At 52.2% G+C, this 27,034-nt stretch overlaps 1 protein-coding gene across 3 annotated transcripts; it reads left to right on the top strand.

The window, feature by feature from the left end:
* The first annotated feature begins 2,095 nt into the window (after positions 1–2,095).
* Positions 2,096–26,600, top strand: MASP1 (MBL associated serine protease 1). 3 transcript variants are annotated; one of them, XM_061348834.1, is made up of 11 exons: positions 2,096–2,496; positions 4,530–4,755; positions 12,399–12,576; positions 12,825–12,956; positions 13,413–13,609; positions 13,914–14,061; positions 14,579–14,697; positions 15,531–15,609; positions 19,994–20,131; positions 21,054–21,128; positions 24,022–26,600. In XM_061348834.1, exons 1-11 carry the CDS (start codon positions 2,105–2,107, stop codon positions 24,915–24,917), a joined length of 2,580 nt encoding a protein of 859 aa, XP_061204818.1. In that variant the 5' UTR covers positions 2,096–2,104; the 3' UTR covers positions 24,918–26,600. The 3 variants fall into 3 exon arrangements, with proteins under 3 accessions (XP_061204818.1, XP_061204820.1, XP_061204819.1); XM_061348835.1 differs by lacking the exon at positions 2,096–2,496 and adding an exon at positions 3,634–3,748; XM_061348836.1 differs by lacking the exons at positions 19,994–20,131; positions 21,054–21,128; positions 24,022–26,600 and adding an exon at positions 17,212–17,775 and having other exon boundaries at positions 2,241–2,496.
* Positions 26,601–27,034: the final 434 nt, after the last annotated feature.

Genomic DNA, 27,034 nt, shown 5'->3' with positions numbered 1-27,034 from the left:
CAGCTAATTAGGATTCCAATAAGACTTGTTTGGAGACCTGACCTTAGTGGAGGACTGGGACACTGGAGATGTTGGAGATGAGGTTTGGATCAGGAAGGAATAGGGATACATGAGGGTGCAGATAGCTTTAGCCACCTGGGGGTGGCAGAAATGCAGTTGAGACCACTCAGCCACTGCCTCTCAACTTTCTTTAGGAGCGCGCACTGTAACAGGTCAGATTTGGCCAGAAACCCCTGATCCCCAAGCTGATTGGCATGAGCCTGCAGAAAGCTATGGTTCTGCACACCAAGGGGTTTGCTAGGCTGATAGACAGGGACAAGCACTGGGACAAGGGAACCAGCCAGGGTATGGCAGTTTAGCAGGGAAACCAGCCCAGAGGTCTGCTGATAGTGTCTGCAGTGGCATGCCTCTTGGGCATTGTCTCCTGCTCTCCAGAGCCCAGGGGGTCAGCATGGATGCTTTAAGCCCTTGCTACACCCAGCAGTGTGGTCCAAAAACACATGGAGCTTTTGTTACCACTTCACATGTCCCCATCCAGCCTCACAGTGTTATCACAGACTTTGACCATTGGTGATCTGGCTTGGAAGAGGCATCAAGAAGCAAAGAAGATGTCACTTCAGAATTAAGTTGCCCCTGAACTAGAGGAGCTGTTTCAAAAAGCTATCCTGATGGAAAAATGAATGTGTGAGGGACCCACCCTGCAGAGCAGGCAGGGAAAAAATAGATCACAATGTAGTCAGGGCTCAGACAAGACCACACTTGCTTGCAAAAATAAAGCATTGCATTTGACACATTGCTTACATATTAATTAGTTTGATCAGCTTGCCTGGGTGTGTTAACATGAGTGAGAGCTTGTGTCTGTTCAGTGATGAGCTGTTAAAGCACCCAAAATAGAGCTACAAATAATGTCAGGCTGAGATCTTCCCTTTGCCCAGAGCCTTCCTGCTGGTTTTCTAGTGCTTTTCCACTCATATTTTTCTATTTTACTTCACTGTGTCTCCTAGGTACCATTTCTTCCCCAGTGCAGAACCAGAGACCCACGGGAGCAAAAGTGGCTTCTGCACGGGAAGCCAAGGAACTGTCACTCCTCAAACACAAAGACAAGAAATGGAAAAAGAGTAATACTCTGCTCTCTTCACACCATCCTGTTCCTTCCCAGCTTCTCTCGGATCGCTGGAGGGGCACAGCCGCTGCAGAGGCTGGAGTTAACATCGCCCCTTTAACGGCAGCGCCACAGCCTGACATCAGCGAGCTGGGGAGTCCAGGGAGGGCTGGGAGCTGCAGCTCCAGGAGTGGTGCCAACACATCCCTGTTTCCCTGCCTCTTCCCCGCTCTTGTTTGTGTGTGCCTTTTAACATGCCGCATATGTATCCGTGCTTGCCAGTGAATGTCTGCAGGGTTTATATTAACCAGCTCAAGCTGAAGTTGGTAAACAGCTATTAAAGTTTTGCTCTTCATGCCTCCAAGGGTGTCATTTCTGGACAACAGAGTCACTTGCATCCTTTGAGTTCTTACAGGCTCTTCTCTTGTTTGCAGCCCAAGGAGATCTTCCCACTTAGCTATGCCGACACGAGAGGGTTGAGTTGGTTTGTGCCTGGCACAGAGAAGGGGAATGTACCTCCCGAGGTTTAGTGAGGAGCGTTCATGTTTTTACCTGTTTCCTCGACAAGAGGGAGTCAGACTCAAAACCTGTAACTTTGGTGTTTAAAGTTCTCACTCCTGAGCAGAGTCCGCATCTAAAGCTGTTCTTTTGCCCCGGGGACAGAACGCTGAACCCAGCCACTCCTCAGTCCTGCAGGAGGCTGCAAACTAGGTCTTGATTTTATTCAGACTGTCACAACTCAGAAGTTTCTTGGAAACCAGATTCCCATCCCAAAGGATGCACAGCACTGAGTGGGAAGCTGAAAGCAAGTCCCGAGCACCAATCCCAGCTGCAGCACCACCACTAAAGCTACTTCTCCCAGCACAGGTTTTGTTTCACACGTTCTTGCCTTTTGTTTTTGCTGGAGCCTCCGACCCTATTGAGAGGCAAATTTTAGCCATCTGGCAAAGCAGACTATAGGGGGAAAGAAAAAAAAAGAGAGAGAGAGAGAGAGAAAGCACAATGTGCATGGGCACAAACACACACACAAAACTCTGGAGATTAGGGAAGACAAAAACTTCACTGAACGCCGCAGCTTTTGCTGGAGCGCACGGGCGGCGGGAGAGGAGGGAGCGGCAGGCGGGCGGGGAGGACGGTTCCAATGCAGGCAGGTCTGCCTGCGTGCCTGTGGGGATGTGCGGAACGGTTGCAGGCAGGGGAAGGCGTGACCTGCATGGAAAATGCCAGACAACTCCAGGCGCACACAGACATAGGCTCACACACGCTCACAAATCTCCGGACAGAGATAAGACGGACAGCGGAGCACTCGGGAGGAGGCAAAGCCGTCCCCTGCAAACCAGCCGGCAATCCTCCACACCAAACCCACCAGCAAACCCTCCTAGCAGCAAAATGAGGTGAGTACCTCTGCAACGGGCTGACCCGCATGCCGTAGTTTCAGGCACGGCCGAGCAGGGGGGCCATCCCTCTGGGGAAGGTTTCCCTCTGATGACCGTGGCTTTGGTTTCCCTATCTGCAAGCGAACCAGGCGTTGCTTATGCCTCAGCTTCGTGCTGCAGCCTGTTTGTGTGCCAGCATCCCGACAGAGCTCAAGGAATCCTCGGGTGATCGGCATGCAGCTGGGGCACACTGCTCTGCCATGGTCCATGGGCAAAAGGTGTGGGAGAGGCTGGACACGCTGCAAGGGCTTCAGGTTTCTGTGTACACCACGGTCATTTATCACTTTTAGGTGAGGTTAAGATTTTCCTGGCATGGGAAAGTAGTTTGATGTTGTTTTACCTCCCCTGTTTAAAGGGAAAGCAGTGAGTTGCGCCGCAAAAGGCCCATTCAGGTTGAGGAGGAGATGCCCATTTTCACCAGCTGAGCATCCAGCCCCAGGCATGTACCCTGTCCAGAGGAGAAACAGATTTTCCCTTCACACATTTTTGTGGTTTCAGACAAGCTGTCAGAAAAAGGCATGTTCAACCTCACTGTGCTTGAAAGAAAAATCAATTCAAATTTCTCAGTTCCTATTAGCTTTGGTTTGTAATGAAGAGCTGAGAAAAGTGATGGAACTACACAAGTGAGTCCCAGAAATCTACTGCCCTGGTTTTGAAAGAACACAGGTTAAAAATAATCCACTAACAGTGCTTCAATTTCCTCACCAGCATATGCAAATCAAGTCTGATTTTGAAACCAGGTGTACACGTATATGTGAGCAGTTCCAGTGCCTGTAATACACACCTACAAGTCTTTGCCAGGCCTTAGTACCTTTTTAGAAAGCATAACTTTCCATCTTTAATGGCTCTAATTTCCTGCATGTTTCTTTTCCTTTCTGCACCCCACTGGGTGTAAAGTGCCAGAGGTCTGCTCCTCCTTCTGAATCCCATGCAATGGCACCAGCTTTGGTGTCTGGACCTCCAGCACAGGCAGTGTTCTCACGCTGCACAGAGAAATATGTGGTTTATGCTTGCTTTCATGCTCAAATGGAGCTCGAGGGTGGTGTGAAGTCAGGTGGACTGCCACTGATTTACCTGTCCTTTCTGCCCTCCTCTGGGACAAAAGTTAGTAAAGTTGGGACAAACTCTTCAGGCTGAGATTTCTTAAAAGCTGAGTTTGATGACAAAAGATCTTTAAGGATCTCAACCTCTGTGTGCTTCTCCATATGGGGTGAGTGGTACCCTAAGAACTGAAGAGAGAGGAGAGAGGAGAGAGGAGAGAGGAGAGAGGAGAGAGGAGAGAGGAGAGAGGAGAGAGGAGAGAGGAGAGAGGAGAGAGGAGAGAGGAGAGAAGAGAAGAGAAGAGAAGAGAAGAGAAGAGAAGAGAAGAGAAGAGAAGAGAAGAGAAGAGAAGAGAAGAGAAGAGAAGAGAAGAGGATAGTGGAGCATAACATGCTGGGTTGCACTGCTGGAGACCCAGTCCATCCTTTCCCAGCTGCAAAGATGTGTGCTGTTTATTGAGACCCAACAATCCCAATTTGGCAGGACGAGGCAAAGTGATAATAATGGTACTTAGCAGTTATTGCCGTGATACTTTCATTAAACTGATTTAGAAAGCAGCATTATTTTATTAAGCATCCTTATGTTTATTCTTCCATTAAATGAAGATTTGCCCATCAGAGCCCTATTAATTAAAGGACCTGTTGCCAGTGGCTGCTGCTCCCAGAAGCACGAAAAACACCAAGCTCATGATGGTGCCTGGAGCTGAGAAGTGTGGAGGTGCCTTTGCATCCTGTGTGGCACCTGCGTCATCCACCTTTCAAAGGGGCCACGTGTAGATCCCACCCTCACCTCCACCTCCCTGCGGCTTGGCAGAGGGGTTGCTCCTGGTGGCAGAGTGCTGCACCTCCTCTCCCAGACGTTTGGAGTGTGTGACCTTACACAACCTGCTTGAGACCTCATCAGGTTTTGGCATTGCCAGAGTTTCATTTCATCTCACATATGTTTTCCAGGTACTCTATGACATGGGCCTTTTGTGCCTTGGTGCTCTACACAGTGGATGCCATTGAGCTGACGGACATGTTTGGGGAGATCCAGTCTCCCAACTTCCCAGATTCCTATCCCAGTGACTCAGAAGTGACATGGAACATCTCTGTGCCTGAGGGATTTAAAATCAAGCTGTACTTCATGCATTTTGACTTGGAGTCCTCCTACCTCTGTGAATACGACTATGTGAAGGTGAGCTGTGATATCATGGGCAGATGGTGTGGTAGACAGCAGACCTGTTTGGCCAGCTAAGAGAGGGTAGTGCTGGAAAAGCTGGGAACAAGCCAGTTTTTCCCATTTAGTGGGCACAGGATTTATCAGTCCATGGGACAACAGGGAGAGCATGTGTAGGCTGACAACATACCATTGAGCTAACAATGAATGGGACACCAGATTCAGAACTTACATACAGAGGACAGATTTCTGACAATATTTGGGCACCTCATTCTCTTTGGACCCAATGGGATTTACATGCCCATGGCTGATGAACTCCTGTGGCTAAACCCTCAGCCTATGCCACTTCGATACCAGCCACATGCAAGGAGGATCCTTGAGTTGGACACTCTTTGCCAGGCCATGGCTGTGGGTGCACCTTGCAGCCAGCCTGCATCTCTGGCTGCAGCTTGCAGGCTCCTGAGACACCCTTTCCAGCCCCCAGGGATGCCAAAGGTAAAGGTTAGACCTGAGCTTGAGGCTGCTCTCCTGCAAGCAGAACCTCCCACAAGCTGCAGGGCACAGACCCAAAGGCTCCCTTGGGTTTAATGCAAACCCATTTCAGAGCTGAGATACAAATTTCGGGGCCATTACTGACAAATATGTGCAGCACAGACAAGCTGTGGAGGCTCCCAGGACCTTTCAAGGCCAAACCACAGAAGATTCCAGTCTGCTTCATTGCTGGGCAGAAACCCATCAGAAACTGTAGTGGGCCACACACTGCAGTGCCACAGAGCACCCTTGTCTCTTGCACCGTAGGTCTTTGCAAACAAAGACCTCATTTGTATCCAGGACAATCCCGTGTTCTCCATCCCTTTGAACTTGGTCAGGTCTGGTGCTTTCTAGTAGACCAGCATAGCAAGCAGGTGCTTTCTAGGTTTGCCTGGCTGAACATGCCTTACCCCATTGCCCGGCACAAGCCTCACCCTGCTCCTCCACACAGAGGCAAGTGGAGGTTGCAGCCAGGTCTGGAACCACAGAACTCAGCCCTGGTGCTAGCTGCCAGCTAACTGAAATTATTGCTTTATTCCTGCCCTAGTAAAACAAAGCAAACATTAGTAATTTTTTTTCCTCTAGAATCTGTTGTTCGCTGCTTTAATTTCTCCTTTGTGCTGGCACTCGTTCTGCTACTAACAGCTCTCATTGAGGTTTGATTAGTTCTTTCTGCTTCTCCTGGATCTTCTCCAAGCACAAGGGCCAGGGACATATATAGAGATATATTGCTTTAAAAACCCAATAAGCTCAAGGAGCGGATTTCTTGGAAACTTTCCCCATTTTAAGCTTTACCCCTCCTCCCACCCGTCACCCCCTGCTCTTTTTTCCTTTTTCATAATGCTCCCTGTTATTCGGCCATGGTGCCAACTTGGCACCATAGCTCTCCCTGCCGCTGGATTTCCATAAGAAGGCGGCATTTTTCACAGGGATTTAGATCTGAGCTGTATAAAATTGCTTGGGGCTATAACTCAGCTTGCGGAGCCTTCACCACAGAATTGCATTTGAAAAGTGTGAAAATGGATGGATTATGGGAGACCCATAGCCTACCCTGCTGGGTAGGAGTCCAATCTTGATGCTGCTAAACCACCAGCCTAGGAAATGTTAAGGAGGGCAGCAAATGACTCTCTGGCTATTTCCCTCCCTGTGTTTGTGTGCTCAGCCTCTGTCTGCATCAGTGCAAGACATAAAAAAGTGTCATCCTGCTCTTTGACTGAGGCCAACAGTGCATGACTATACAACATAAGTATAGAGCCAACACACATAGAGGCTTCTCTGTAATACTCTCTCATTCCCAGTGAAGATGCTCAGAAAGCCATAGAACACATCTCTGTGTCAGATGGTGCTCAATGGATTCCCCTCCATGAACTTTTACCATTGCTTTCTGAACTCATGGGTGACTTTAATCTCTGCAGCATCCTCTAGGGGAGAGCAGCACAGGTTAAATATATGATTACATGCCTCTGTGTGTGTGTGAAGAAACACCTTCTTTTTTGTTCTGACCATGGGTCTGACTGAGGTCTGCATCAGGGTCTTCATCATCTTGTCTGCCATAAGAAGGAGGTCAAAATAAGGGCTGAACAGCTCCAGTGCAAGGTGGGGGTCCAGCTCAGGGTAGGCAGAAAGGTGCTATGCCCTGGCCTTTGCTTTTCATATCTCCTTGGCTGCCTATACACCCAAGTTCTCAAGCAGTGTGGAAAATCATCCTGAGTGGCAAGCTCAAGGCAAGCTGAACTGTAACTCGTGCAGATCTCTGCCTTCGGGGTGGTCTTCAGAAGGGAACAGTTTCCAGAGCTCTGAAACAATGGCTAATTAAAACAATAGCTGTTTATTTTTATATATATATATACACACACATGCGTGCCTGCGTGTATATATATAAAAAGATCATGGCTCATAAAGAAATGCTTATAGGTCAGGAAGCTTGTTTGTGCAAACGGGGATGGCAGGGAGGGGTCCTTCAGTAAGGAAGTGAGCCAGGAGGAACAGCCAGCCCAAAATACCCATCTGAAGAAGGCCCATGCAGGTAGAAAACACCAGCCATAGACTGCCTTGGGAAGCCAGTTGGAGACAGCGTCTCCCCAGGTTGTGGATGGCTGCCCTCAGCCATGTGCCAGATCCTGGGGATGCAGAAGGAGCTGTCATCTGTGCTGGGCTTTTGGCTCCTGCCCTCTGCCATGCTCCTCGGTAGGCTCTGCCCAGCTCACTGCTGTCCCCAGAGAGCTGATTTGGGGGTTCGTCATTTGCAGGGGGCCTCACTGTGGTTTGCCCAGCTCCTTTCTGGTGTCACCCAGCAACTGAGTGCTTTTGTACCCAACCCTCCAGCACTGGCCCAGGGCACACCAAAAGCCACAGCTGTGACTGGGAAATTGGGTTAAGTGACCTGACTAGCACCACTGAGGAGCGCTGGGGCAAGGAGCTGGGAGATGAAGCCACAGTGGAGCATCAGAGATGGGAGATGAAATTCTGACTTCTGAGCAGCCTTCACGAGTAAATCCCCAGGTTTATTAGGGAGATCTGAGCCTGGGGTCCTGTCCATGAGGTTGTGCACATTGCTCAGTCAAGCCCTGGAATGAAATCAACCCCCGAGGGCTTGGCAGCCAGCTTGGGACCAGTTCCTTGGCTGAAGTGAAGGTGGACCTATAGTGACAGGTTTTCCCCCAGTCAGACCACGGCAAGTCCTTGATGGCCCACAGTGCTCGTGGGGTTACATCTCTTCACCCAGATCCCTATCACTGAGTCCTGATTCAGGGAGGCACATGCTTGAAACCTGATCGTGTCCCAGGGAGGATCTGTGCCATCCAGTGCTCACGCAGACAGGACTCCTACTAACCCCATGTGTGGGTGCCAAGGAGCTGGCCAGGCATCTTAGGCAAAATCAGTGGCTATAGTAAATTTGCGGGTGGCCAGAGGCCCAGCTGAGCACAGGAGGCAGTTTTTGCCAGCCCCAGTGAGGGGCTGGTGAGAGGAAAACAGGGGTCTGAGCCAAGCTGGGAAGACAGGGCTGCAGGCAGAGCACCAGCTAGTGCCACCACCCCAGGAAGCAGTGCTCGGGAAGGAGAGCTGCATTATGTGATGTGATGGAGCCGCATCCCCCTGAGGTTTGGCACAATGCTTAGGGTGCATAGCAGACCAGCTTTGCATGCAGTGTCCTGGGCTCACAGTGTGCCATCCCCTGCCACAGGTGATTCCCATGGGGCAGGGCTGCATGCCATGATGCTCTGAACACTCAGCAGCATTCGGTGCTCAACTCAGCACTGACAGGGGCCATGCAGGACCAGGGAAGGAGATTGATGCTGCGTTCAGGGCAGTGTATGTCCAGCCTGGGGCTGTGAGAAGATGGCACAGGACCCATTTACACCTTCCTCTGCTCAAAGGAGGGGGAGAGGGCACAAATGGGGAGTTAGCATGAACTGGGGGAGGTTCAGGAGAAAAGCATCTTCTTACAGGCCTCAGTCAGGGTTTAATCTATGCCCCAGGGGAATGGAGTCCCAAAAGGAGCATATCAAATCCTGAGAGGCAGCTGGGAGTATCTAGGGCTTTACTGTTCACCTTTCCCATCCTTTTGGCTCTGCACAGAGAGTATGGTGGTACCCACCACCCCCTGCACAGCTGTGGACCAGCAGCTCCATCAGCACTGCATCATCCTGCCGGGGCTCTCGTTGCACCTCCCCAAGAAGGAAAGAAACCAGGTTACGTGGGTGCAGCAGCCCATGGGAGGGGATGGTCTCCAGACACCGAGCCAGTTCCACAGCAGGGGAAACCAGCGTCATCCGCTTTCCCCCATGGCATGGCTGCCATGTATGTTCCTGTGGAAATTCAGGTGCATGTTTGCACATGAAAGGACCCTTAACATCTATCAGGCGGAGGATGCATGCATACTGGGGAGAGGATCTTTAGGAGACATAGGTGAGGTTCCTCTCTCATCCCTGCTTCATTTCCAGCAGTCAGCAGCAGCAGCAGTCATTTTGCAAAAACATCCCATTCATCTGGGTGTTGGCTTCTTGTGTGCACTCTAACTGTGAGGCAGTGAGACAGGGGCTGTTTCATGCCCTTCCCTGTCTCTGAGTGTATCCTCCCCATGTCATGTTCCCAGTGTCTTCAGCCCAGCGCTGTGATTCCTCTGCCTAATGAGCCATTTATATATATTACAAGTGGTATGTTTGGCCTGCATCAGTCCAATTAGTGCATTCCTGGAGGACTGAAGGGGGGGGGTGGCGGCTGCATTTCCGTACTGCCGGCTGCCTGCTCCTCTCCAGCAGCAGACGCTGAACCACGGGGCCAAATTCCCCTTGGTGTTCCTGGTGTTGCGTTAACCCGCCCGCTCCAGGAGGCATTTCTGGAGCATCACTCACACCCCGGGGCAGCACCCCAGCTCCTGCCCCAAAGGGGGAAATCGATATGGGACAGAAGGGGACACATGGCTTGAGTCACTATATCTCTTAGCCACGACCCAAGCCACAAGGCAGGGGGACAGAGCCACAGCCAGTGAGGGACCCCCATCTGCTTCCATCCAGAGAGGCAGAAATCTTAACAAGAGAATAAGGAGGCAGGCAGTGGCAAGGATAAATTTAAGGCACGAGAGTGTCACTATATTTTATTTTTCAAAGGAGGATTCTTTCAGCGTATTTTTATAGGGAATTTCTCTGCGGCAATTGATATTTCCCTCAGGGACATATCTTCTCTAGTGAAAACGTCGACATCGTGACCCGAGAGGGAGAAACTCCAAACAAACAACCAGGATTTAATTACCAGCCTGCTTGCTGGATGTAAATGATCTACAAAAAAGTATACAGTCCTCAGCAGCAGCACCAAATATTAACCAGAGATGATGACCTCTCTGTTTAGTTTACTGCTGGAGGGCTGTCTCTGCTCCCTGTGGCTTGGGGCATGGGACCCATCACAGATAAGAGGCCTTGGATACCTTCATCAAGGAGACCACAGCTCCGGGGCCTCATCCCGCCAATCTGGGGCTGTATCCAGGGATGCTGGTGGCAGTGTTGGGGCTGGACCCATGGCAGGAGCATTCTTAGGCCGAGACATGGGGCACCAGGGCAGGTCTTGCTGTGCCTCAGTGATGCTGCGCTGCAGGTCCTGCACCGACCAGGGCAGGAGGAGAGGGATGGGAGCCCACATGATGGTCCATGTGTCCCTGCAGAAGTGACAGCCACCAGCCCTGCACAGAGGAGTTGGCTGGAAATTGCTCCTTCCCACAGCTTCCCTTAAGAAAAATCAGTTCCTGCACAAAAGGCTGCATGCCGCGTGCTTACGCAGCCAAGACTGCATGATGGGGCCAAATGCCATTTTCCTTTGCTTTTAGTGATGGCGCTCCCGTTTGTCAGTCTGAAACACTACTTCGTTTCAAAACAAGCTTTCTTTCAAATTTAAAAGAGATTCTAAAGCGCCACAGTATATTTCAAAGGGATTGAAACCAGATGGATCCCAAATTACTTGTTTTCCTTTTTTTTCTTTTTTTTCCCAGAACACTGTTTCACACAAAAAAACTAAAATTCAATTGGGTTTTTGTCCCATTGCAGGCACATGTTTTTTCTCCAAATTCTCAAAATTTATCATCGGAAAGTCTCTCTCTTTTCTGGCCAGCTCCAGCTTGTATGAGAGGATGGAAAATATCTGGAGGCAATGTCAAGGCATGCTGAGTTGCCATTTCCATGTTGGCTTTCCCTGGTGTGAGCGAGTTTCCGCCTGCTTGTTCAGCCCTGGGAAATTTCCCTTTCAGCCCCAGACCCTCCCCAGCCAGCGCATCCCGAGGGTCTCCAGGAGACGGGGATGAAGCCAGAGGAGAGTCTTGCCTCTGAGGCCATGCAAGCTGGGGATGGTGTTTCAACACCTCTGGGATGCCATGGGTCCCAGAGCAGGCGGCTGTTTTCCCCAGGCATGTGCTTGGGGACTGCACGCTTCATAATGGCCTCAATTGCATTGGCTTGGCACCAGAGGCAGCAGGCTGCTGTGGTGGTGTTCATAGCATTCCTCAGACTAGGGGTTATTCATATTCATATCTCCTGGGGGAAAGCAGGCGGGATGCTGGGAACCAGCTGGGAGAGGTTATGGTTGAGACAGGGGCTGGAGATGAGAGGTACAGAATGAGTTGGGGTCAATGCTGAAATGGTCCTTGAGAAAATGGCAAGGAAAAAAGAGGAAAGGGGGTTTCCAGGGAAAACTGGAGGCTCTTCTGCAGGGATTACAGTGCTTTAAGACACAGGTGAGGCTGTGTTTTAAAGGAATGCACATAGGCACTAGTGAGCATGCTGATGTGCCAACATGACACACTTTCCCATTGGTGCCCTGCTGTAGCCCTCTTGAATGCATAGCTCAGAGTCCAAAGGAGATCTGGAGCCACACAGGGACTCTGGGTGGCAGGGACAAGACCCAGCTGATCCAAGCCAGCACAGGGGACAGAAGCGCCATTCACATTACAGCTCCTGCTTTGAGCTGATGCAGAACCAATGGGCAGGGGCTTCTCTGGGGTCCCAGTGCCCTCCCAGCAGCACAGGCATCATGCAGACACTGCTGTGCACATCAGTGTTTGCGCCAAGGGAGGAGGCGAGGGGGAGTGTCTCAGGTGCCAATAGCTCTGAGTGGAAATGACACTCAGGGCTGATTTTCACACCCCTTCTTCCCACCACCTGGCTACATCCTCATCCCACTTCCCAAACAGGCTTCTTCCCCGCATCCTCCCCTTACACCCCCCAACTCTTCCTTACATCCCAGATGCTGCCTGCTCTCATCATCTGCTTCAGAAGCTCTGGGCAGAGCAGGCGGAGTCCCTGCTTGCCTGCAGAAGGTGAGGTGGATGAAGCGGGAATGGTTGGAAATTGCTGTTCCAGAGGTGGTCTGGGAAGAGCCAAGGCAGCACAAGACTGAGCAGGACACGGCACCCAGGGGCCCAGAGCTGCATCCTTAGGCTGTGGCTGGCAAAGGCTGCTGGATGGGCAGCCTGCCCCAGAGAGATACTGCAGAGCCCTGGCAGGGAGCAGGCTGGGGAAGCACAGGCAGAGATGTGAGCTCTGAGGTGCAGAGCATGACTCCAAGCCTGACCTCCAGCAGGAAAGCTCTCTGGCTTGCAGACATCCAAGCCCTGCGAAGCACTCACCCGTTCTTTCTGATAACAGATTGAAGCTGAGGACCAGGAGCTGGCAACCTTCTGCGGCAGGGAGACCACAGACACAGAACAGGCTCCTGGCCAGCAGGTGATCCTGTCCCCAGGGCCCTACATGGGGCTCACTTTCAGGTCTGACTTCTCCAACGAGGAACGCTTCACCGGCTTTGATGCCCATTACACTGCCGTGGGTAAGAAGCAGTTCAGCTTGCAAGGCCAGCCTCATAGGGTGGCAAAATAAATTTGCTGGGATCATATCCCAGGCCAGCTTTGGGGACCCTAGCAAGAAAAGTCCTTGTATGCAGCCCTTGGGCCATATGGGACTCATTGGGTGCCATATGGGACAACTAGCTTCTCAGTGTTGTGGCAAATGTCACCACAAGGAGTGACATGTGGAGGGCTGCAGGGTGACCTCCCTTCCTTGTTATCTCCATCCTAGATGTGGATGAGTGCCTGGAAAAAAGCGATGAGGAGCTGGCATGTGACCACTACTGCCACAACTACATTGGCGGGTACTACTGCTCCTGCAGGTTCGGTTACATCCTCCATTCCGACAACAGGACCTGCAAAGGTACTACCTAGGCACAGCTTGGATGTGGAGATGGTCACACAGAGGGGTCCCTGAGCAGGCAGCAGACCTACCAAACACAGGCAAAATTGCCCTCTTTCGCTGCCAGAGCAAACAAGTTGCCTCTTCCCCTACACACCAATAGCATGGGACTGGAGAGTGCCTAAGGCCTGCAGGTCTCTTGCGGGGAAAGGAGATGTGGTTTCTCCTATGGGCTGTGCTTCTCAAGTCAGAGACATTAAAAGGTTTAGTTTTAGCTCAGAATCTGCATCATATAGATTACCTGGCATTAGCTCACAGCCCAGGACTTCTGTGCCACAGGCATATCTGGAGATTGGACCCCTTGCACAGTCCCATATTTGGGTCCAGCAGACCCCAGTCCATTGCGAAGGCTGCTGAGAGTGGTCAGGGCTGGGATGTGGCTGGCAGGGTCCTGAGAGAGCCATGGGTGTGTTTCAGTGGAGTGCAGCGACAACCTGTACACCCAGAGGAGCGGGGTGGTCACCAGCGCCGACTTCCCCAGCCCCTACCCCAAGAGCTCGGACTGCCTGTACCGTATCGAGCTGGAGGAGGGTTTCTTCATTACCCTTAGCTTCGAGGACAGCTTCGATGTGGAAGACCACCCCGAGGTGACCTGTCCTTATGACTACATCAAGGTGAGCTGGGCTCTGCATGCTCCTCCCATCTCACACTCCTGTCACTTCCCCAGTGCCCTGGTGATGGGACCAAAATCACCCTTGTCTAAACAGTAGTGCACAGTTGACCCCATGTCTCTTACCACATCTGATTTTGACCCTCTCAGGCAATAGTGACCCTCTTTCAGTTCACATGCCCCCAACACATGATGCTTAAGTCCCACCGACCCCACCACAGCCCCATCTGTTAGCTAGCCTCAGGGTGAAGCAGTCCTCAGGGATCAAAGATCCCCCTCAAACCACCCACTGTTCTTTGCCTTGGCAGATCAAAGCTGGAAATAGGGAGTTTGGCCCTTTCTGTGGAGAGAAGTCCCCAGGACGCATTGAAACCCAAACCAATAGTGTTCAGATCCTCTTCCACAGTGACAACTCTGGAGAGAACAGGGGCTGGAAGCTGTCATACACAGCTATTGGTAACTGCTGATGCTTTCCTCTGTTTGCTGGGCTTGGGCAATGGGAAGGGTTTTATAAACGCTGCAGGTGGAGAACATGAATTTGGTGGTCCACGATCCCGTCTCCAGAAAAGGTCTGCTCCAGAATTCACATGAGGAGTGGAATAAAATAACAAGGAACCTCCTTTCTATTTTTTTCCCTATTTGAGATGAGCCCTGAAACAAGACCACATTGCAAAGCAGAGCATATTTGGGCAGGATAATTGCACAAGTTACTGTTAATCGCTCCCAGCTAGTATTTGGGCTAATAATTTGGGTTTTGCCCAAATCCAGGGTATTACGTACTAGAGGAAAGACTTGGAGCCTCCACTCCTTCCAGGAGAAGAGTCTGGCTGACCAAGCCAGTGCAGGCTAACAGCAAGAGCAGGGCAGGGATGCTTGGGCTGTGTGACATGAACTGGGTGGCAGAGCTGGGCCTCCACTTCCTGTTACTGATTCAGCTGAGTTTTGGTTTGCTTCATTTGCTTTTTATTCAAAGGAAACCCATGCCCACTGGTGCAACCACCAATCAATGGGAAAATCGAGCCTTCCCAAGCCAAGTACACCTTCAAAGACCAGGTTGTCATCAGCTGCAACACCGGATACAAAGTACTGAAGGTATGGGGTGACCACGTAGAGCTGGGCACCCGGGTAGAAAAGGGTGGGGTCCTTCCTCCCAAAGCCATTGCACCTCTGGGAGAGTGAACATAATCCACATACAATTACCCAGTTCCCAGGGGCAAGGAATAAGCATCCTCTGAGAGCCACCACCTTTGCTTTCCAGAGGAAAAGAGGAGATGGCTCCTTCCCAAGCCACCCTCCAACATCCATCCAGAGCCACCAGTCTCACAGAATGCCAGGCTTGGCACCTCTGCCAGGGAAGAAGTCAGTAAAAGCCCCAGGGGAGCTGCCAGAACCGTGCCTGCTCTCCACCTAGGCAGGCTCTGGCTCAGCTTCCTGGGCAGCCCTGCAGACCAGGAGGTTCTCTGAGCCTTTGGAACAGCTTCAGCTAGTCAAGGGGGCTGGGATTTTGGCAGGCCCTCTCTGGGAAACAGCTGAGAGCCACAGGGAGTGTGGGTGACTCACGGGGTGGCTGTCTTCCCTCCAAACCAGTAGCTTGCTTTGACTTCCAACATGGAGTTGGGTATTTCTCTGATCTCCTCCCAGCCCCATCCTTCCTGCACAGCTGCCTCCTGACCCATCCCAGCACCTAGAATAGGAATAAATGACTCCAGGGGTTTTTGCATTCAGCATGTCACTGAGATGCAGGCAACAATAAAACTTTTCAAGATTTTCATTATGATAATATTGAATATTTAGCTGGAAGAGTCCTCCTCCAGGAGGCTCTGGATATAGCTTGACTTATCACCAAGAAATTGACAGTTTATGGAGAGACTGATTTTCTCGTCATGTACATTGATGGTAATATTTTGCTGGCATCTTCTGCACAGGATAACCTGGAAAGTGACTCCTTCCAGATTGAGTGTCTAAAGGATGGGACGTGGAGTAACAAGATCCCTATCTGCAAAAGTAAGAACACCCTTCCCCACCCTGCCAATGTCCTGATGAAATAATTTCATGCTAAAGGGAGCTGCCTTGCCAGAGTGGAGTTCCTTACTCAGAGACTCAAACCCAGCCAGAGAGGCTACGTAACTGCAAAGCTCTTTTGGCTCATTCTTGGATAACAGCGAGGCTCGCTCCAAATGCCACAAGCAGGAGGTTGGTGCTTTTATTTAGATTACTCGTATAACTTGATTTGCAAGCCGCTTGGCTCTCTGCCTCTCAAAGAAAGAGCAAGCCTGGCTCTTGAGAGCTGGGTCTGTTGGATGTATCTGACACAACTTGGGGTAATCTAATTCCTGGTACAAATTTCCTTCCCAGTGGAGGCTCCTAAGACCCAGGGTATTAGAGAGGTCCCAGGCACTAGCCTAAACTGGGTGCTGCTCAGCCAAGTGAAAGGGAAAAGTTGCCCAAATATTTGCAAACCTTAAAAACAGGAGAAAAGGGGAGAAGAAAGGAGATGCCATTTGAAAGGACAGGTGATGATTTGCATCACCTCTTCTTTCATCTAACCCAGCTCCTCTCTCAGCTCAGGCTTGGCAGATGTACCCGATAAAACATTTCTCCTTTCCCCCAAACACCCTCAGCCCTCAGGAAGGTGCTCACTGCTGCTCAGCCTGCTGTGAGGCTGTCCCAGAGAGGAGAAAAGCAGCAAGCACACCCAGAGAAGGTCCCAAGACCTTCCAGGAGAGGCAGGGTGAGATTCTCTAAGGGGATGTTAGGATCCAGGCTCTCATCATCTGGGCAGATCCTTTTTCTTTTAATCATATTGTGGATCTTACCTCAGAAGAGCATTTCTGAAGTTTTAATTCATGTTTTCTCATTCAAAATGAAAACTGTGAGGCTCTCAGACCTGCTAAATCAATTTGTATCTGAAAGGGCTCCTTAGAAATTGTGGGGTCAGAGATGCCCTTGCCCTACCAAGGAAATCCCCACTCTACAACTCTCACTACCAGTCTCCCATTGATTTTACCCAGCTTAAACAGTGACCAGATGAAAACTGGCATTGACCAGAGAAAAAGAACAAATGTTTTTAATCCCAGGAAGTATTATTTTTTTAAATGATTACCTACATTATTCGAGACGGGCTGGAACTGATCCCTTCTTGTGTGGTATGACTCACTACACTAAATTTCTAGGACTTTTTGGGGAAAGCCAAGAAGCCCCTAAATGGGCAGTTCAGGCCTCCAAAGTGCAATGCCTCCCACCTCCCCAGGATGCGTGGGAGAGGCAGGGCACAAGCAAAAACACTTTTAGAAGGCAATGCAGAAAATAGAAAACTTCTCAGCCAAGGTGGATAAAATCCAGCTCCGTGGCCTGGCCAGTCTGAACACAAACCCGTGACAGCCTCTCCCAGCCCCTGTCCCCAAGCTGCCCTGGGCAAGCAGAGCGAGTAGGTCCCCGGCACAGCCCTGGCTCCGCCGGCACCCGCAGCACACTGGCACGGCTTGCTGGGCTCTCATTAACGATTGCTGGTGGTTTGGGGGCTGGGTTTCCTGCATGCTTCTCTCTGCTCATCTACTAATCGGGCTTTCTCTCTGCTCTCCTCCTTCTCCTCTGCTTTCGGTGCAGCTGCAGATAGAGCCGACAACCAGACAGAGGGAAGAGCCGGCTCGGAGCAAGTGGCCGCGTGAGGCTGGTGCCGGCTGCGCCGCCACGACGGGCAGCCCGTCTCTGTGTCCCTCTGATCTATCCGGTACCGAGGGCACGTCCCCTTTGCCCCTGGTCCGGCTGCCAAACCCATCTCTGTGGCTTGTCTAACTGGCATGGCGCTCTTAATCCCCTGCGTCTGGTGCTTTCTTAACTCCATCTCGAGAAGGGGAAGGAAATTTGGAATCGATCCCCTTTCCCTGCTGTCACCCTACTCCACGGGAACAGTGTCTGCCCAGCCCCACTGCCTGGGGACCATGTGCTGCCACCAGCTCCCAGCACGTCCTCTGCATCCCTCCCTTTCCACTCAGATGCCCCAGCCAGCCTGGCTCCCCCCTCAAGGCAGCGGTTACAAAAGGAGCGCGGCATGGCCGCCTGGTTGGTTGGTTGCTTGTTTGGATTCAGCCTCCTGCTGCCCTTCCTCCCTGGCTGCCCTTCCTCCCTGGCCCAGCATCACAAATAAGAAACACTCCTTCCTTTTTTCTCTCTGAGAGTCCTGGTGCCTTTCAAGCCCTCCGGGCAAGGAGGTCTGGAAGATGGGTTGGTATCACCAGCCCTTTCCGGCAAGCATTGAGCCCTGGCTCCAGCACAGGGGGATGGATGCTCCTCTGCTTCTCTTTGCAGTGCTGGCCCAGCAGAGGTGAAGACAATCTGGCCTCAAGCTGATTGCAGCTGGGGGAGGTCAGAGCTTCGTGTCTGGTCCCACTCATGTCCCCAAGAGGCATGAGCATGCACCCTTGACTCGCCAAGGCACCAGAGGCTTCACTGGGAGGATGCTGGGATGTGTTCTCTGTTCCTACAATGACATTAATACTAAATGGCCACTTTCCTGAGGGAAAAGTCTGGAAAGGTGCACAGCACAAACTTCCTGTGCTCACCCTTTCAGCAGGACCCAGGACACTGCTGGAGTAACACCTCTGTGCAAGAGCCCATTCTCCAGGCATCAGGCCTGCTGCAGGCCTGGGGGGCACAAAAGGAGAGGATGCACGGTGCAGGCCAGTGGATGCTGACCTGCAGCTATAAACAACCCCAGAGCAGATGTGCAAGCCAGGCTGGTCTCCCAGTGTCCATTCCCTCCTTCCTGCAAACCCAAGCATCCCCCAGTTCCTTACAAATGCCCCATGGTTTCTGGTACCATGGCACAGGAGCACGGTTCACCCAAGTACCCTGGGAATTGAGCAGGAAAGCTCAGTCAAGGACCCCTTGGTCTGGAGAAGGGCCTGTGTCCCCTCCTCTGCCCCTCTGCAAGGCACAAGTGCCCAGAGCCTCTACCCAACCTGGCTGCCTCACAAACCCCTGCTGTCCTTACAGTGGGTGGAGGGGACCCTGGTGAACAGTGAGCTCCAGAGTTTCGTTTCATTCAAGCAATTAGGCAATCCTGAGCATCAGTACATGTCTCTGGTCCAGGTACCACTCCTAGGGAATTCTCTCTTAGTTAGCCTGGATCACGGTGTAAAGGAGTTCTGCCTCCTGTCCCACCCCCTTTGCATCCTAGAGCACATGGAGACCCACGGAGCTCACATCATCCCTGATCCACAGGGCCCGTTTTGTGCAAAGTCACCCATCCCCTACTCAACCTCTCAAATGTGGCAGAACTCAGCACCACAGCACCACATCTCCCAGCAGGATCAGGCCCCAGTTCCTGGACAGGGCGGAGGGAGGTTGCACAGCATCACCTGGGTGTTCTGTGAACTGCCCCCCCCAACATGGAGAAGCAGTTTCCATGGTTCTGGTGGATGAGCCACCTCCCAGCCTTGGTTCCTTCCTAGGGTGGGTGGCGCAAGCCCAGTTCAGGGGACAAGCTGGGAGTAGAGGCTGGGCAGGGCAGGGCACTGTGAGGGATCTGGGGGAGAAAGGGAGACCATGAACAGGACACGGGGAAGGGAAATGGCAACCTTCTCCATCGTACCCTGAGCCCACACCAGAGATGGGTGAAGCAGAGCTAACCTTGCCCATGTCCTGAGGGTGGAGCAGGTGAGGTCTCACCAACATCTGCTGGCCTCCCAGGCCAGTTCAGCCACACTCTCAGTGTCCTTCATCCCCTGCCATTGCAGGCAGCCAGAGCCACGGGTTGCTTAGCCTGATCTGCAAATGCTTATCAGCACCGAATGGTGAGCAAGACCCAGGGCAGGAGGGATGGGGCCATGCACTCAGCAAAGCCTTGTGCATAAAGAAGCTCCACTGATGCATGGTATAAGTTAGTGAATCAGTGCCTGCTTTTCCCTGCCAACCATTGCCCATATCAGATGCAATGACATACTTTGGGACCATCTCTCAATGGATATCACCTGCCAGAGAAGGTTTCTTCCCCTTTCAGCAGTATAGCATAGATGTTGCACTAAACGAAGTGCACAGGAGGGGCTCCCAGGGCTGGGTTCTCCACCAGCATAAGTGGTATTCTCCATACAGCCCGTGGGTGAGATGTGCTGTTGGTATTCAGCACTATTGCCTGCATGCCCTGTTTTTGCAGGGTGGCAGTGCTGGGTGCTCAGGAGGCCAGGCTGCTCTGCCTGGGGATAGCCTCCTGCTGCCATCTGAGACCATGTCAGGCTGTGCCCCCTACAGTGCCCTAGAGAAATGGGGTACAGGACTATACAGGCCCTCATTCTGCCCCATAGGACCACCATCACGTGCCAAAGCCCAGCATTACTGCTCACCCAAGACGCAGCACAGGGCTCAACCCCCCTTCTGTGTTGGCTTTCAGTTGCTGACTGCAAAGCGCCGCCGGAGCTGGAGCATGGCTTTGTCACCTTCTCCTCAAGGAACAACCTGACCACCTACCGTGCAACCATCCAGTACCACTGCCAGCATCCCTACTACCACATGGCCCCCAACAACACCGGTGAGCAGTGGGACCGGGCTGCATCCCCACGGCATGGTGTGGGGGGGCGTGTGGCCATGCATGTGTGTATTTGCAAGCGAGGAAAGCTTAGGATGGACTCTCCGGGATGCTCTGCAAGCAGTAGGCTGTGGATGTAGCCTACACACATCGTACCCTGCATCTGCACTGCCTGGGTTGCGAGACTGGTCACATTCTGCTCTGCAATGAGGTAGGATGGGAGTTAGCACTGTCTGGTGCTTTGCATGTTTCACAGCCTCGGCAAAGCAGTGTGATTGTTCTTCTGCACTCTGCCTTCTTACCCTGCCGTCTGCTCCCTGCAGCATATGGAATTCTCTGTGTCTCTGAAAGGAGATGCTGCAGCAGAGAGCAGCAGGGCCAGCAGTCTCAGAAAGGGCTCCTCACCTCAGCACCCAACCGTCCAGCACAGACAAAGCCGAAGAGACAGCAGTAGGATCATGGCAGAGTTTCCCCCTTAACCCCTGCTCCACAACCACTGAGACACCACAGAGTGCTTTGCCAAGCATCCCAGGTCTCTACATCTTTCAGAGCTAGCTCTTTTTCCTCCCTCAGCATGCAAAGCCAAAGGATTTCCTCACATTCCTGTCTCCCTGCTTATATCCCCCCTGCAATATCTGCTGGCCCCATGGGTCTGGTCCCAGCATCATGTATGCATTTGCAGAACAGTCACTGGCAGCATTACCAGAGCAGCACTGCCAGCCAAGGCTGAGGGTACAGCACAGCCCTCCAGACAACTCAAGGCAATGAAACTGAGGATGTGGCATGGCCATGGATGCAGGGCCGCCAGGGAATGGAGCACAGAGGGTGTAAAATGGAGCGCACCTGGGAGCTGGCCAACATCTCCTTGCAGAAGACACCCCTCATGCCAGAACCACAGCCCAGCTAACGCTTTGCTCTTTTCCAGCCACTTACACATGTGATGCATCAGGTGTATGGAGGAGTGAAGAGCTGGGGACCAAGCTGCCATCCTGCCGACCAGGTACTAGTGCTGGGGTGGCCAGTTCCCATGGCAAGGGGTGCAAGGCAGGGATGTGCCATCAGAGAATGTCTCCCCTCCTGATGTGACATATTATTTCTCTAGGCAGGGACCTTGCTCCCTGGTGACAATGCAATATGCCTTAGGTATATATATACAACTGCTCCAATGTATGGACAGGAAGGTGGTGGGGTCAGAGGCCTCCTGCTATCCCAGCTGGACCAGAAGGTCAGGGTGCAGTGGTGGCACTGGGCAGGAGTGATTAGGGCATGTCTCTGTCAGTACAGGACAGCAGTGGGTCATAGCCACCCCATCTGTCAGGGCACCCCAAGCTCCCCACTCCAACAGTCAAGGAAACCAGGAGCCCAGGACAGAGCCATTGGCTGTGTTCAACCCTTAGTATCACCGGAGTTGGCTTCAGCCAAGGGCAGAGCATTACCTGCCCAGCACCGCTGGCTGTCAGCTCCCATTAGCAATGTGTCCACATGCAGAAGCAATTAGCACTTCTCCAAGCCTTGCACAAAAACCCCGCCGCTTTGCAGGGAAGGAAAAGCCCAAGCCTTTGAGCAGTAGCAGAAATGTTTGCAGCCAGCAAGTTTCCAGGCCAGGCGCCCATTCGGGATTAAACAAAAGTCCCTGGGATGTTGGCTGGCCATAGCCAAGCATGGGGCCAGCTGCGGCTGCCAGGCGGGAGGGGGGCTGGAGGCAGCCCTGGGTGCAGCTGTGGTCTGATGTGCAGGAACAGCTCTCCAGAGAGGTGCAGGGACCCAGCTGCTGTGGAGCTGCTGCAGCCACAACCACCTTGGGGTCGGGGAGGCAGCTCAGCCTCATGCAGGGTATCTGCTCTTGGCCACACTGCACAACTGCAAGGCCAGAGGAGGGACCCCCTCAGATTCCCTGCATCTCATGGAGGTCTGAGATCATGGCTGTGGCTGCTTTTGTTGTGGTGGCTGCTCCCTGCATCTCTCCTTGATGTTTCAGCCTGAACTAATTTGAGCTGGGAGCATATGGGGACATCTTTTGGGGCCATAGCTGCTTTCATGGGCCACTTCCAGGCCTTCTGATTAGTGACAGAAGTCAAAGAGGCTTCGGGAAAATGGAAAATCCCAGAGAGAGGGTGATGCTCTCCTGAGATTGGGATCTGCAGGCTGCAGCTGGCCAGCTGCTCTTCAGATCTTCCCCGTGTCTCACGCCACCTCCCCATCAATAGGAACTCTTCTTCCAGGCAGCTCTGTGCCTGCCGCTGCCATTAGTGGGAGCATTTGCAGCCTGGTCAGCATTTCTGATATGTAATTTAACAGAATAAATATTTGGCTGGATGCACTTCCTCTAAAACCATCTTCCTGGGACAGCCATAAGCTTCAGCGCAGCAGACCAGCTGGGCTGGGACACAGGAATTATTTGCCTGAGCACACTTTCTATTCCTTGCTGCACTGGGAAAGGCAGGGGAGTGGAGCACACGCAGAGACACTCACCATGCTCCCTCCCCTCCCTGCAGGAGTCACAGTTTTCCTAGCAGCAGACCCCAGCCACAACAAACCCATGTTAGCAGATCCTAGTGTTCCTGCCCTGGTTGCAGGGTTGACTTTTAGCCCAAATCCCGCCTTCCTGTGGGGCTTTGCGTCCCCACCTTGAAGCACAAGCGGCCTTGGGGCAGAGTCCTGGCACTTTCCACAGAGGATATGGGTTCCCCTTGCAGACATGGAGGGATGAGACCAGGACGTGAGCTGCTGCAGCACAGGACTCTCCCAGCAGTAGAAGGGCAAGCTGGATAAAGCTGCTGGAGGCAGCCTGTCAGGGCTTTTCAGGTACTGATTCTAGATCTGTTGAGGAGCTGAGCAGAGGGATGATGGTTTGGCTGCCAGAACTGTGAGGACTTGAGATGCAAGAGTAAATCCCATGGTGCTAGGCAACATCCCACAGCAGAGCCTTCCCCAGCCACAGCTACTCTGGGAGGGCAAATGCCATGGCCATGAGACCACAGATCCCATGAGAGGTCTCAGAGCAAGGGGTGAGGCTGGGCTGATGTCAGGCTTCAGTCCTCTTCCAAACGCCTCCAAACGGCATTCCCCTGGGTTTCTTGGCACACTGAGCAGGAGCCAGGCAAGGGGCTGAATGGTCTGGGAAGAGCATACTGAGGATGCAGGATTACTCATTTGGCCTTTCTGCCTCTGAAGTGGTGTGTATCCAGCCAAATGCCTCCAGAAACTGAACTGCAAAGTGAGGAATTGCAAAGTACAGGCTAGCCTTCAAGCCACCTCCTTGTCCCACCTACCAGCTCAACTGTACAACCCTTAAGTACAGCCCTATTTTACTTCAGTCCAGGCTTGGCAGAAATCATAGCATCACCAGGTCTTTCAGATAGCAGAAGGATTCCTCCACTTGCCCTTTCTTAAGGAAGCTGGTAGCACCATGTCCTCATCTGGAGCACAGATCACATAGATGTGAACCAAGACTATGGTCTGATACCTCTTAACATGCTTGAAGTCCCACCCTGGCTCACGTGTTTCGCTGAATCCATGCTTGATTTCAGTGTTAGGAGATCTGGTGCAGCTTTAGGATAGCTAACCCTGGATGAAAGCCTCCAAGGCTCCGCGGTGTGCTGCACACAGTTCTGACTGACCATATTCATGCCCAGTGGGCAACAGCTCAACTCCCCTTTTCCACCCCTTTTCCAAGAAGGCAAACCACTGCCACTAGGAATGGTTCCATCAGGGAAAGGAAGACACAAAAGAAGCTGGGCTTGACTTTAGGAAGCAAAACCCTTCAGGAGGACAGATGTGTTCCTTTTCCAGACTCACTCCAAAGACCTGTTAGTGTAGGCAGTGAGGTGTAATGTCCAGCCTGCTCAAAGCTCTGAAGTGGGCAGTAACTGTCCTGTCCCTTTTGCCCGCAGTGTGTGGCCGGCCAGCTCGTCCTCTGCCAGGGATCATCAAGCGCATCATTGGCGGGCGGAACGCAGAGCCCGGCTTCTTCCCCTGGCAGGCCCTGATTGTGGTGGAGGACATGTCCCGGGTGCCCAACGACAAATGGTTTGGCAGCGGGGCCCTGCTCTCGGACTCCTGGGTGCTGACGGCTGCCCACGTGCTGCGCTCCCAGCGCCGAGACAAGACCGTCATCCCCGTCTCCAAGGAGCACGTCACTGTCTACCTGGCCCTTCACGATGTGAGGAACAAGATGGAAGCTGTCAACCGGACAGTAGAAAGGATCATTCTCCACGAGGAGTTTGACATTCAGAACTACAACCATGACATTGCTCTGGTCAAACTGAAGGAGAAGGTGACCATGGGGAACTATGTCATGCCTGTCTGCCTGCCCCAGTTTGAGCACGAGCTGGAGGGGCCTCACCCCAACACGCTGGGGCTGGTGGCTGGCTGGGGTATCTCCAACCCCAACATCACGGTGGACGAGATCATCAGCTCAGGCATGAGGACACTGTCCGATATCCTGCAGTATGTCAAGCTGCCGGTGGTGCTGCACGCAGAGTGCAAGACCAGCTATGAGTCACGGTCAGGGAACTACAGTGTGACTGAGAACATGTTCTGCGCCGGCTACTACGAAGGTGGGAAGGACACCTGCTTGGGAGACAGCGGAGGAGCCTTCGTCATCCAGGACCCGGGAACCCGGAGGTGGGTGGCCCAAGGGCTGGTCTCATGGGGTGGCCCAGAGGAGTGCGGGAGCAAGCAGGTCTATGGTGTGTACACTAAAGTCTCCAACTATGTGGACTGGGTGGAGAAGAAAACGGGCTCCTCGGAGAGGTGGACATTTCTAGATCCAGAGCTGGAGAGATGAGTGACTAAGCAGCCTGCTGCCACAGCTCCCTTTCTTTTGTTGTTGTTGTTTAATGTGCTCCAGACTCTGGTCTTTCGCAAGCAGTAGCCACGACGCTCAGTGCGCGCCAGGCCTTTGCCAGCCCTCCACATCATTTGTTTTGCTTGGTCCCACATCCCTTTTCTTGCACTCCTAGGAAATGCTTGCTAGGGAGCTGGAGGAATGGAGCAAAGGGCAAGATCTCAGCTGGCATCCTCAGCTTGTGCTGCCCATCTGTAAACCTCACCCACACCCCTGGGGAGCCTCCCTCTAAGCCAGGACAAAGGCACAGCGATGGAGGCAGCATTTCCCTGCCACCAAAGCTTTGGGCTGTGCAGAGAATTGTCCCCATACCCATGCTCTTCAGCCAGATCTTCCCATCAGACACAACTGCAGGAGCTGCAGAGGCTACAGACAGTGCAGAAAACCCAGCTCAGCAGGCCTGGATCTCACAGCCCCCCCCTTCTGTGTAACACCTTTTCTGTGCAAGGTAGGAGCAGTGAGACAGCCCTGAGGGTTTGCTATTATTGTTGTTTGCAAACAAATGTCCCTGCCTGATGGCATCTCAGGTGATGTCAGCCTGGCCCCAGGGATGTAAGGAGGTATCCACATTAGCCCTAAATTTCAGCCATGGCTGCCAAGACAGCACCAGCTCAAACGGGCTACGCTTATCCCACCGTGTGGGATGGATGCCCCACAGAAAACACAAAGACAGGGAGAGGGGTTTGGACTCACTGTCACGTTCACCTCCAGCCACTAGAACTTCTCCAACCCTCTATCACCTCAAGCCCTCTCCGGTCTTCCTCCAGACCAGCACCTGGAATGATTTCCAGCCACAGCAGTCCTCCCAAGGAAAGTTTTCAACAAGTGAGATAGCATCACACCTGCTGTACCTAAGCAATACTTATTTTCAGCAGAATCATTTCAGACAAAGCGTCCTTCCTGTGGTTTCACCTCTTTTGTAGGGGCCTGGGTAGTCCCGTATGGCAGTGCATTCATTCTTTCATGAACCTTATCCCTTCTAACTGCTTTTAAGGCCATTGGTTTGGCTTATTTACAGGTTGTTGATGGTGTTCAGTGTTCTAATAGGATCCACTGGCCTATTGCAGATGTCCGAGCCATTCTAGACTGACCCTAGCTCATTTATCACACATGAAGTATTCATATCTCCCCAGCCATTCTCCATGGTCCACACAAACAAGTAAACCCACCAAGGAACAAGTTTAGGCGAGCTGGCCCTCCTTCAGTAAGGACAATCTCCTTCACTTGCCAGCAAAGCTCTCCTATAGCTGTAAGCCACACGCAAAACTTGCCTGCTGTCCTCATGCATGCCTGTAGCCTTTTTTGGACCTCTCCTCCTCCTCCTCCTCCTTTGGTTTTACCATGCAAAGAAGGAGTCAACAGTGAATGAACCACTCAGCTATTTTGGCATAACCCAAAAGCCATTTGTAGAGCATGCAGAGGAGCACAAGGCCTAAGGAAGGTTAAACTTGCAGACACGCTAAGAACTGTACTCTTGGCTGTCATGTAACTGCAAGGTATTTTTATATATACATACATATATATATTTCTTTTTTGATACTACATTCTGTAAAATACCCGATGTCACGGAAGGATGGTTCTGTGTAACCTTCCTCCTGAAACAAAATAAAACTTTGATATGTACTGAGCTTGTGCCCTGAGCCTTTTATTCCAAGAGGAACATTATGCTGCTTGCTAGTCCCTGCCACACGGGCCTGTGCTTCCAGGGGGATTCTCACACTGTCCCTCACCCCAACGGCTGCTCAGCCATGGCCTGTGCAGCCTCATGGGCTGAGACAGACCCCGACCATCAAGGAATACAAATTGCAGAAGATGAGATTCTGCCCTTCAATTATTTATAACCTTAGCACTTCACTGAAGATAGGGGCAGTGGCAGCAGGAGAGAGAAGCAACCTGTTCACCGGGAATAGCAATTAAATCTGGGTTCAACTGACATACAGAAAGAATAACAGATCTGTTACTTTTGCTTTAAAAAGGGTGAAGAATCATCCGTTCCCCACTAGATGTTGGATTGAGAGAGCGCATCTTCATAGCAGAGACTCCACAGCAGGCAGATG

Source organism: Neopsephotus bourkii, unplaced genomic scaffold (genome assembly GCF_033783945.1).
Source record: "Neopsephotus bourkii isolate Nb327-2 ecotype Australia unplaced genomic scaffold, CSIRO-AGI_Nbou_v1 NB_369, whole genome shotgun sequence".
In the NCBI taxonomy this organism is placed as follows: Eukaryota; Metazoa; Chordata; class Aves; order Psittaciformes; family Psittacidae; genus Neopsephotus; species Neopsephotus bourkii.
Note: the sequence above shows the minus strand (reverse complement) of the source record. Positions and strands in the feature narration are given on the sequence as shown.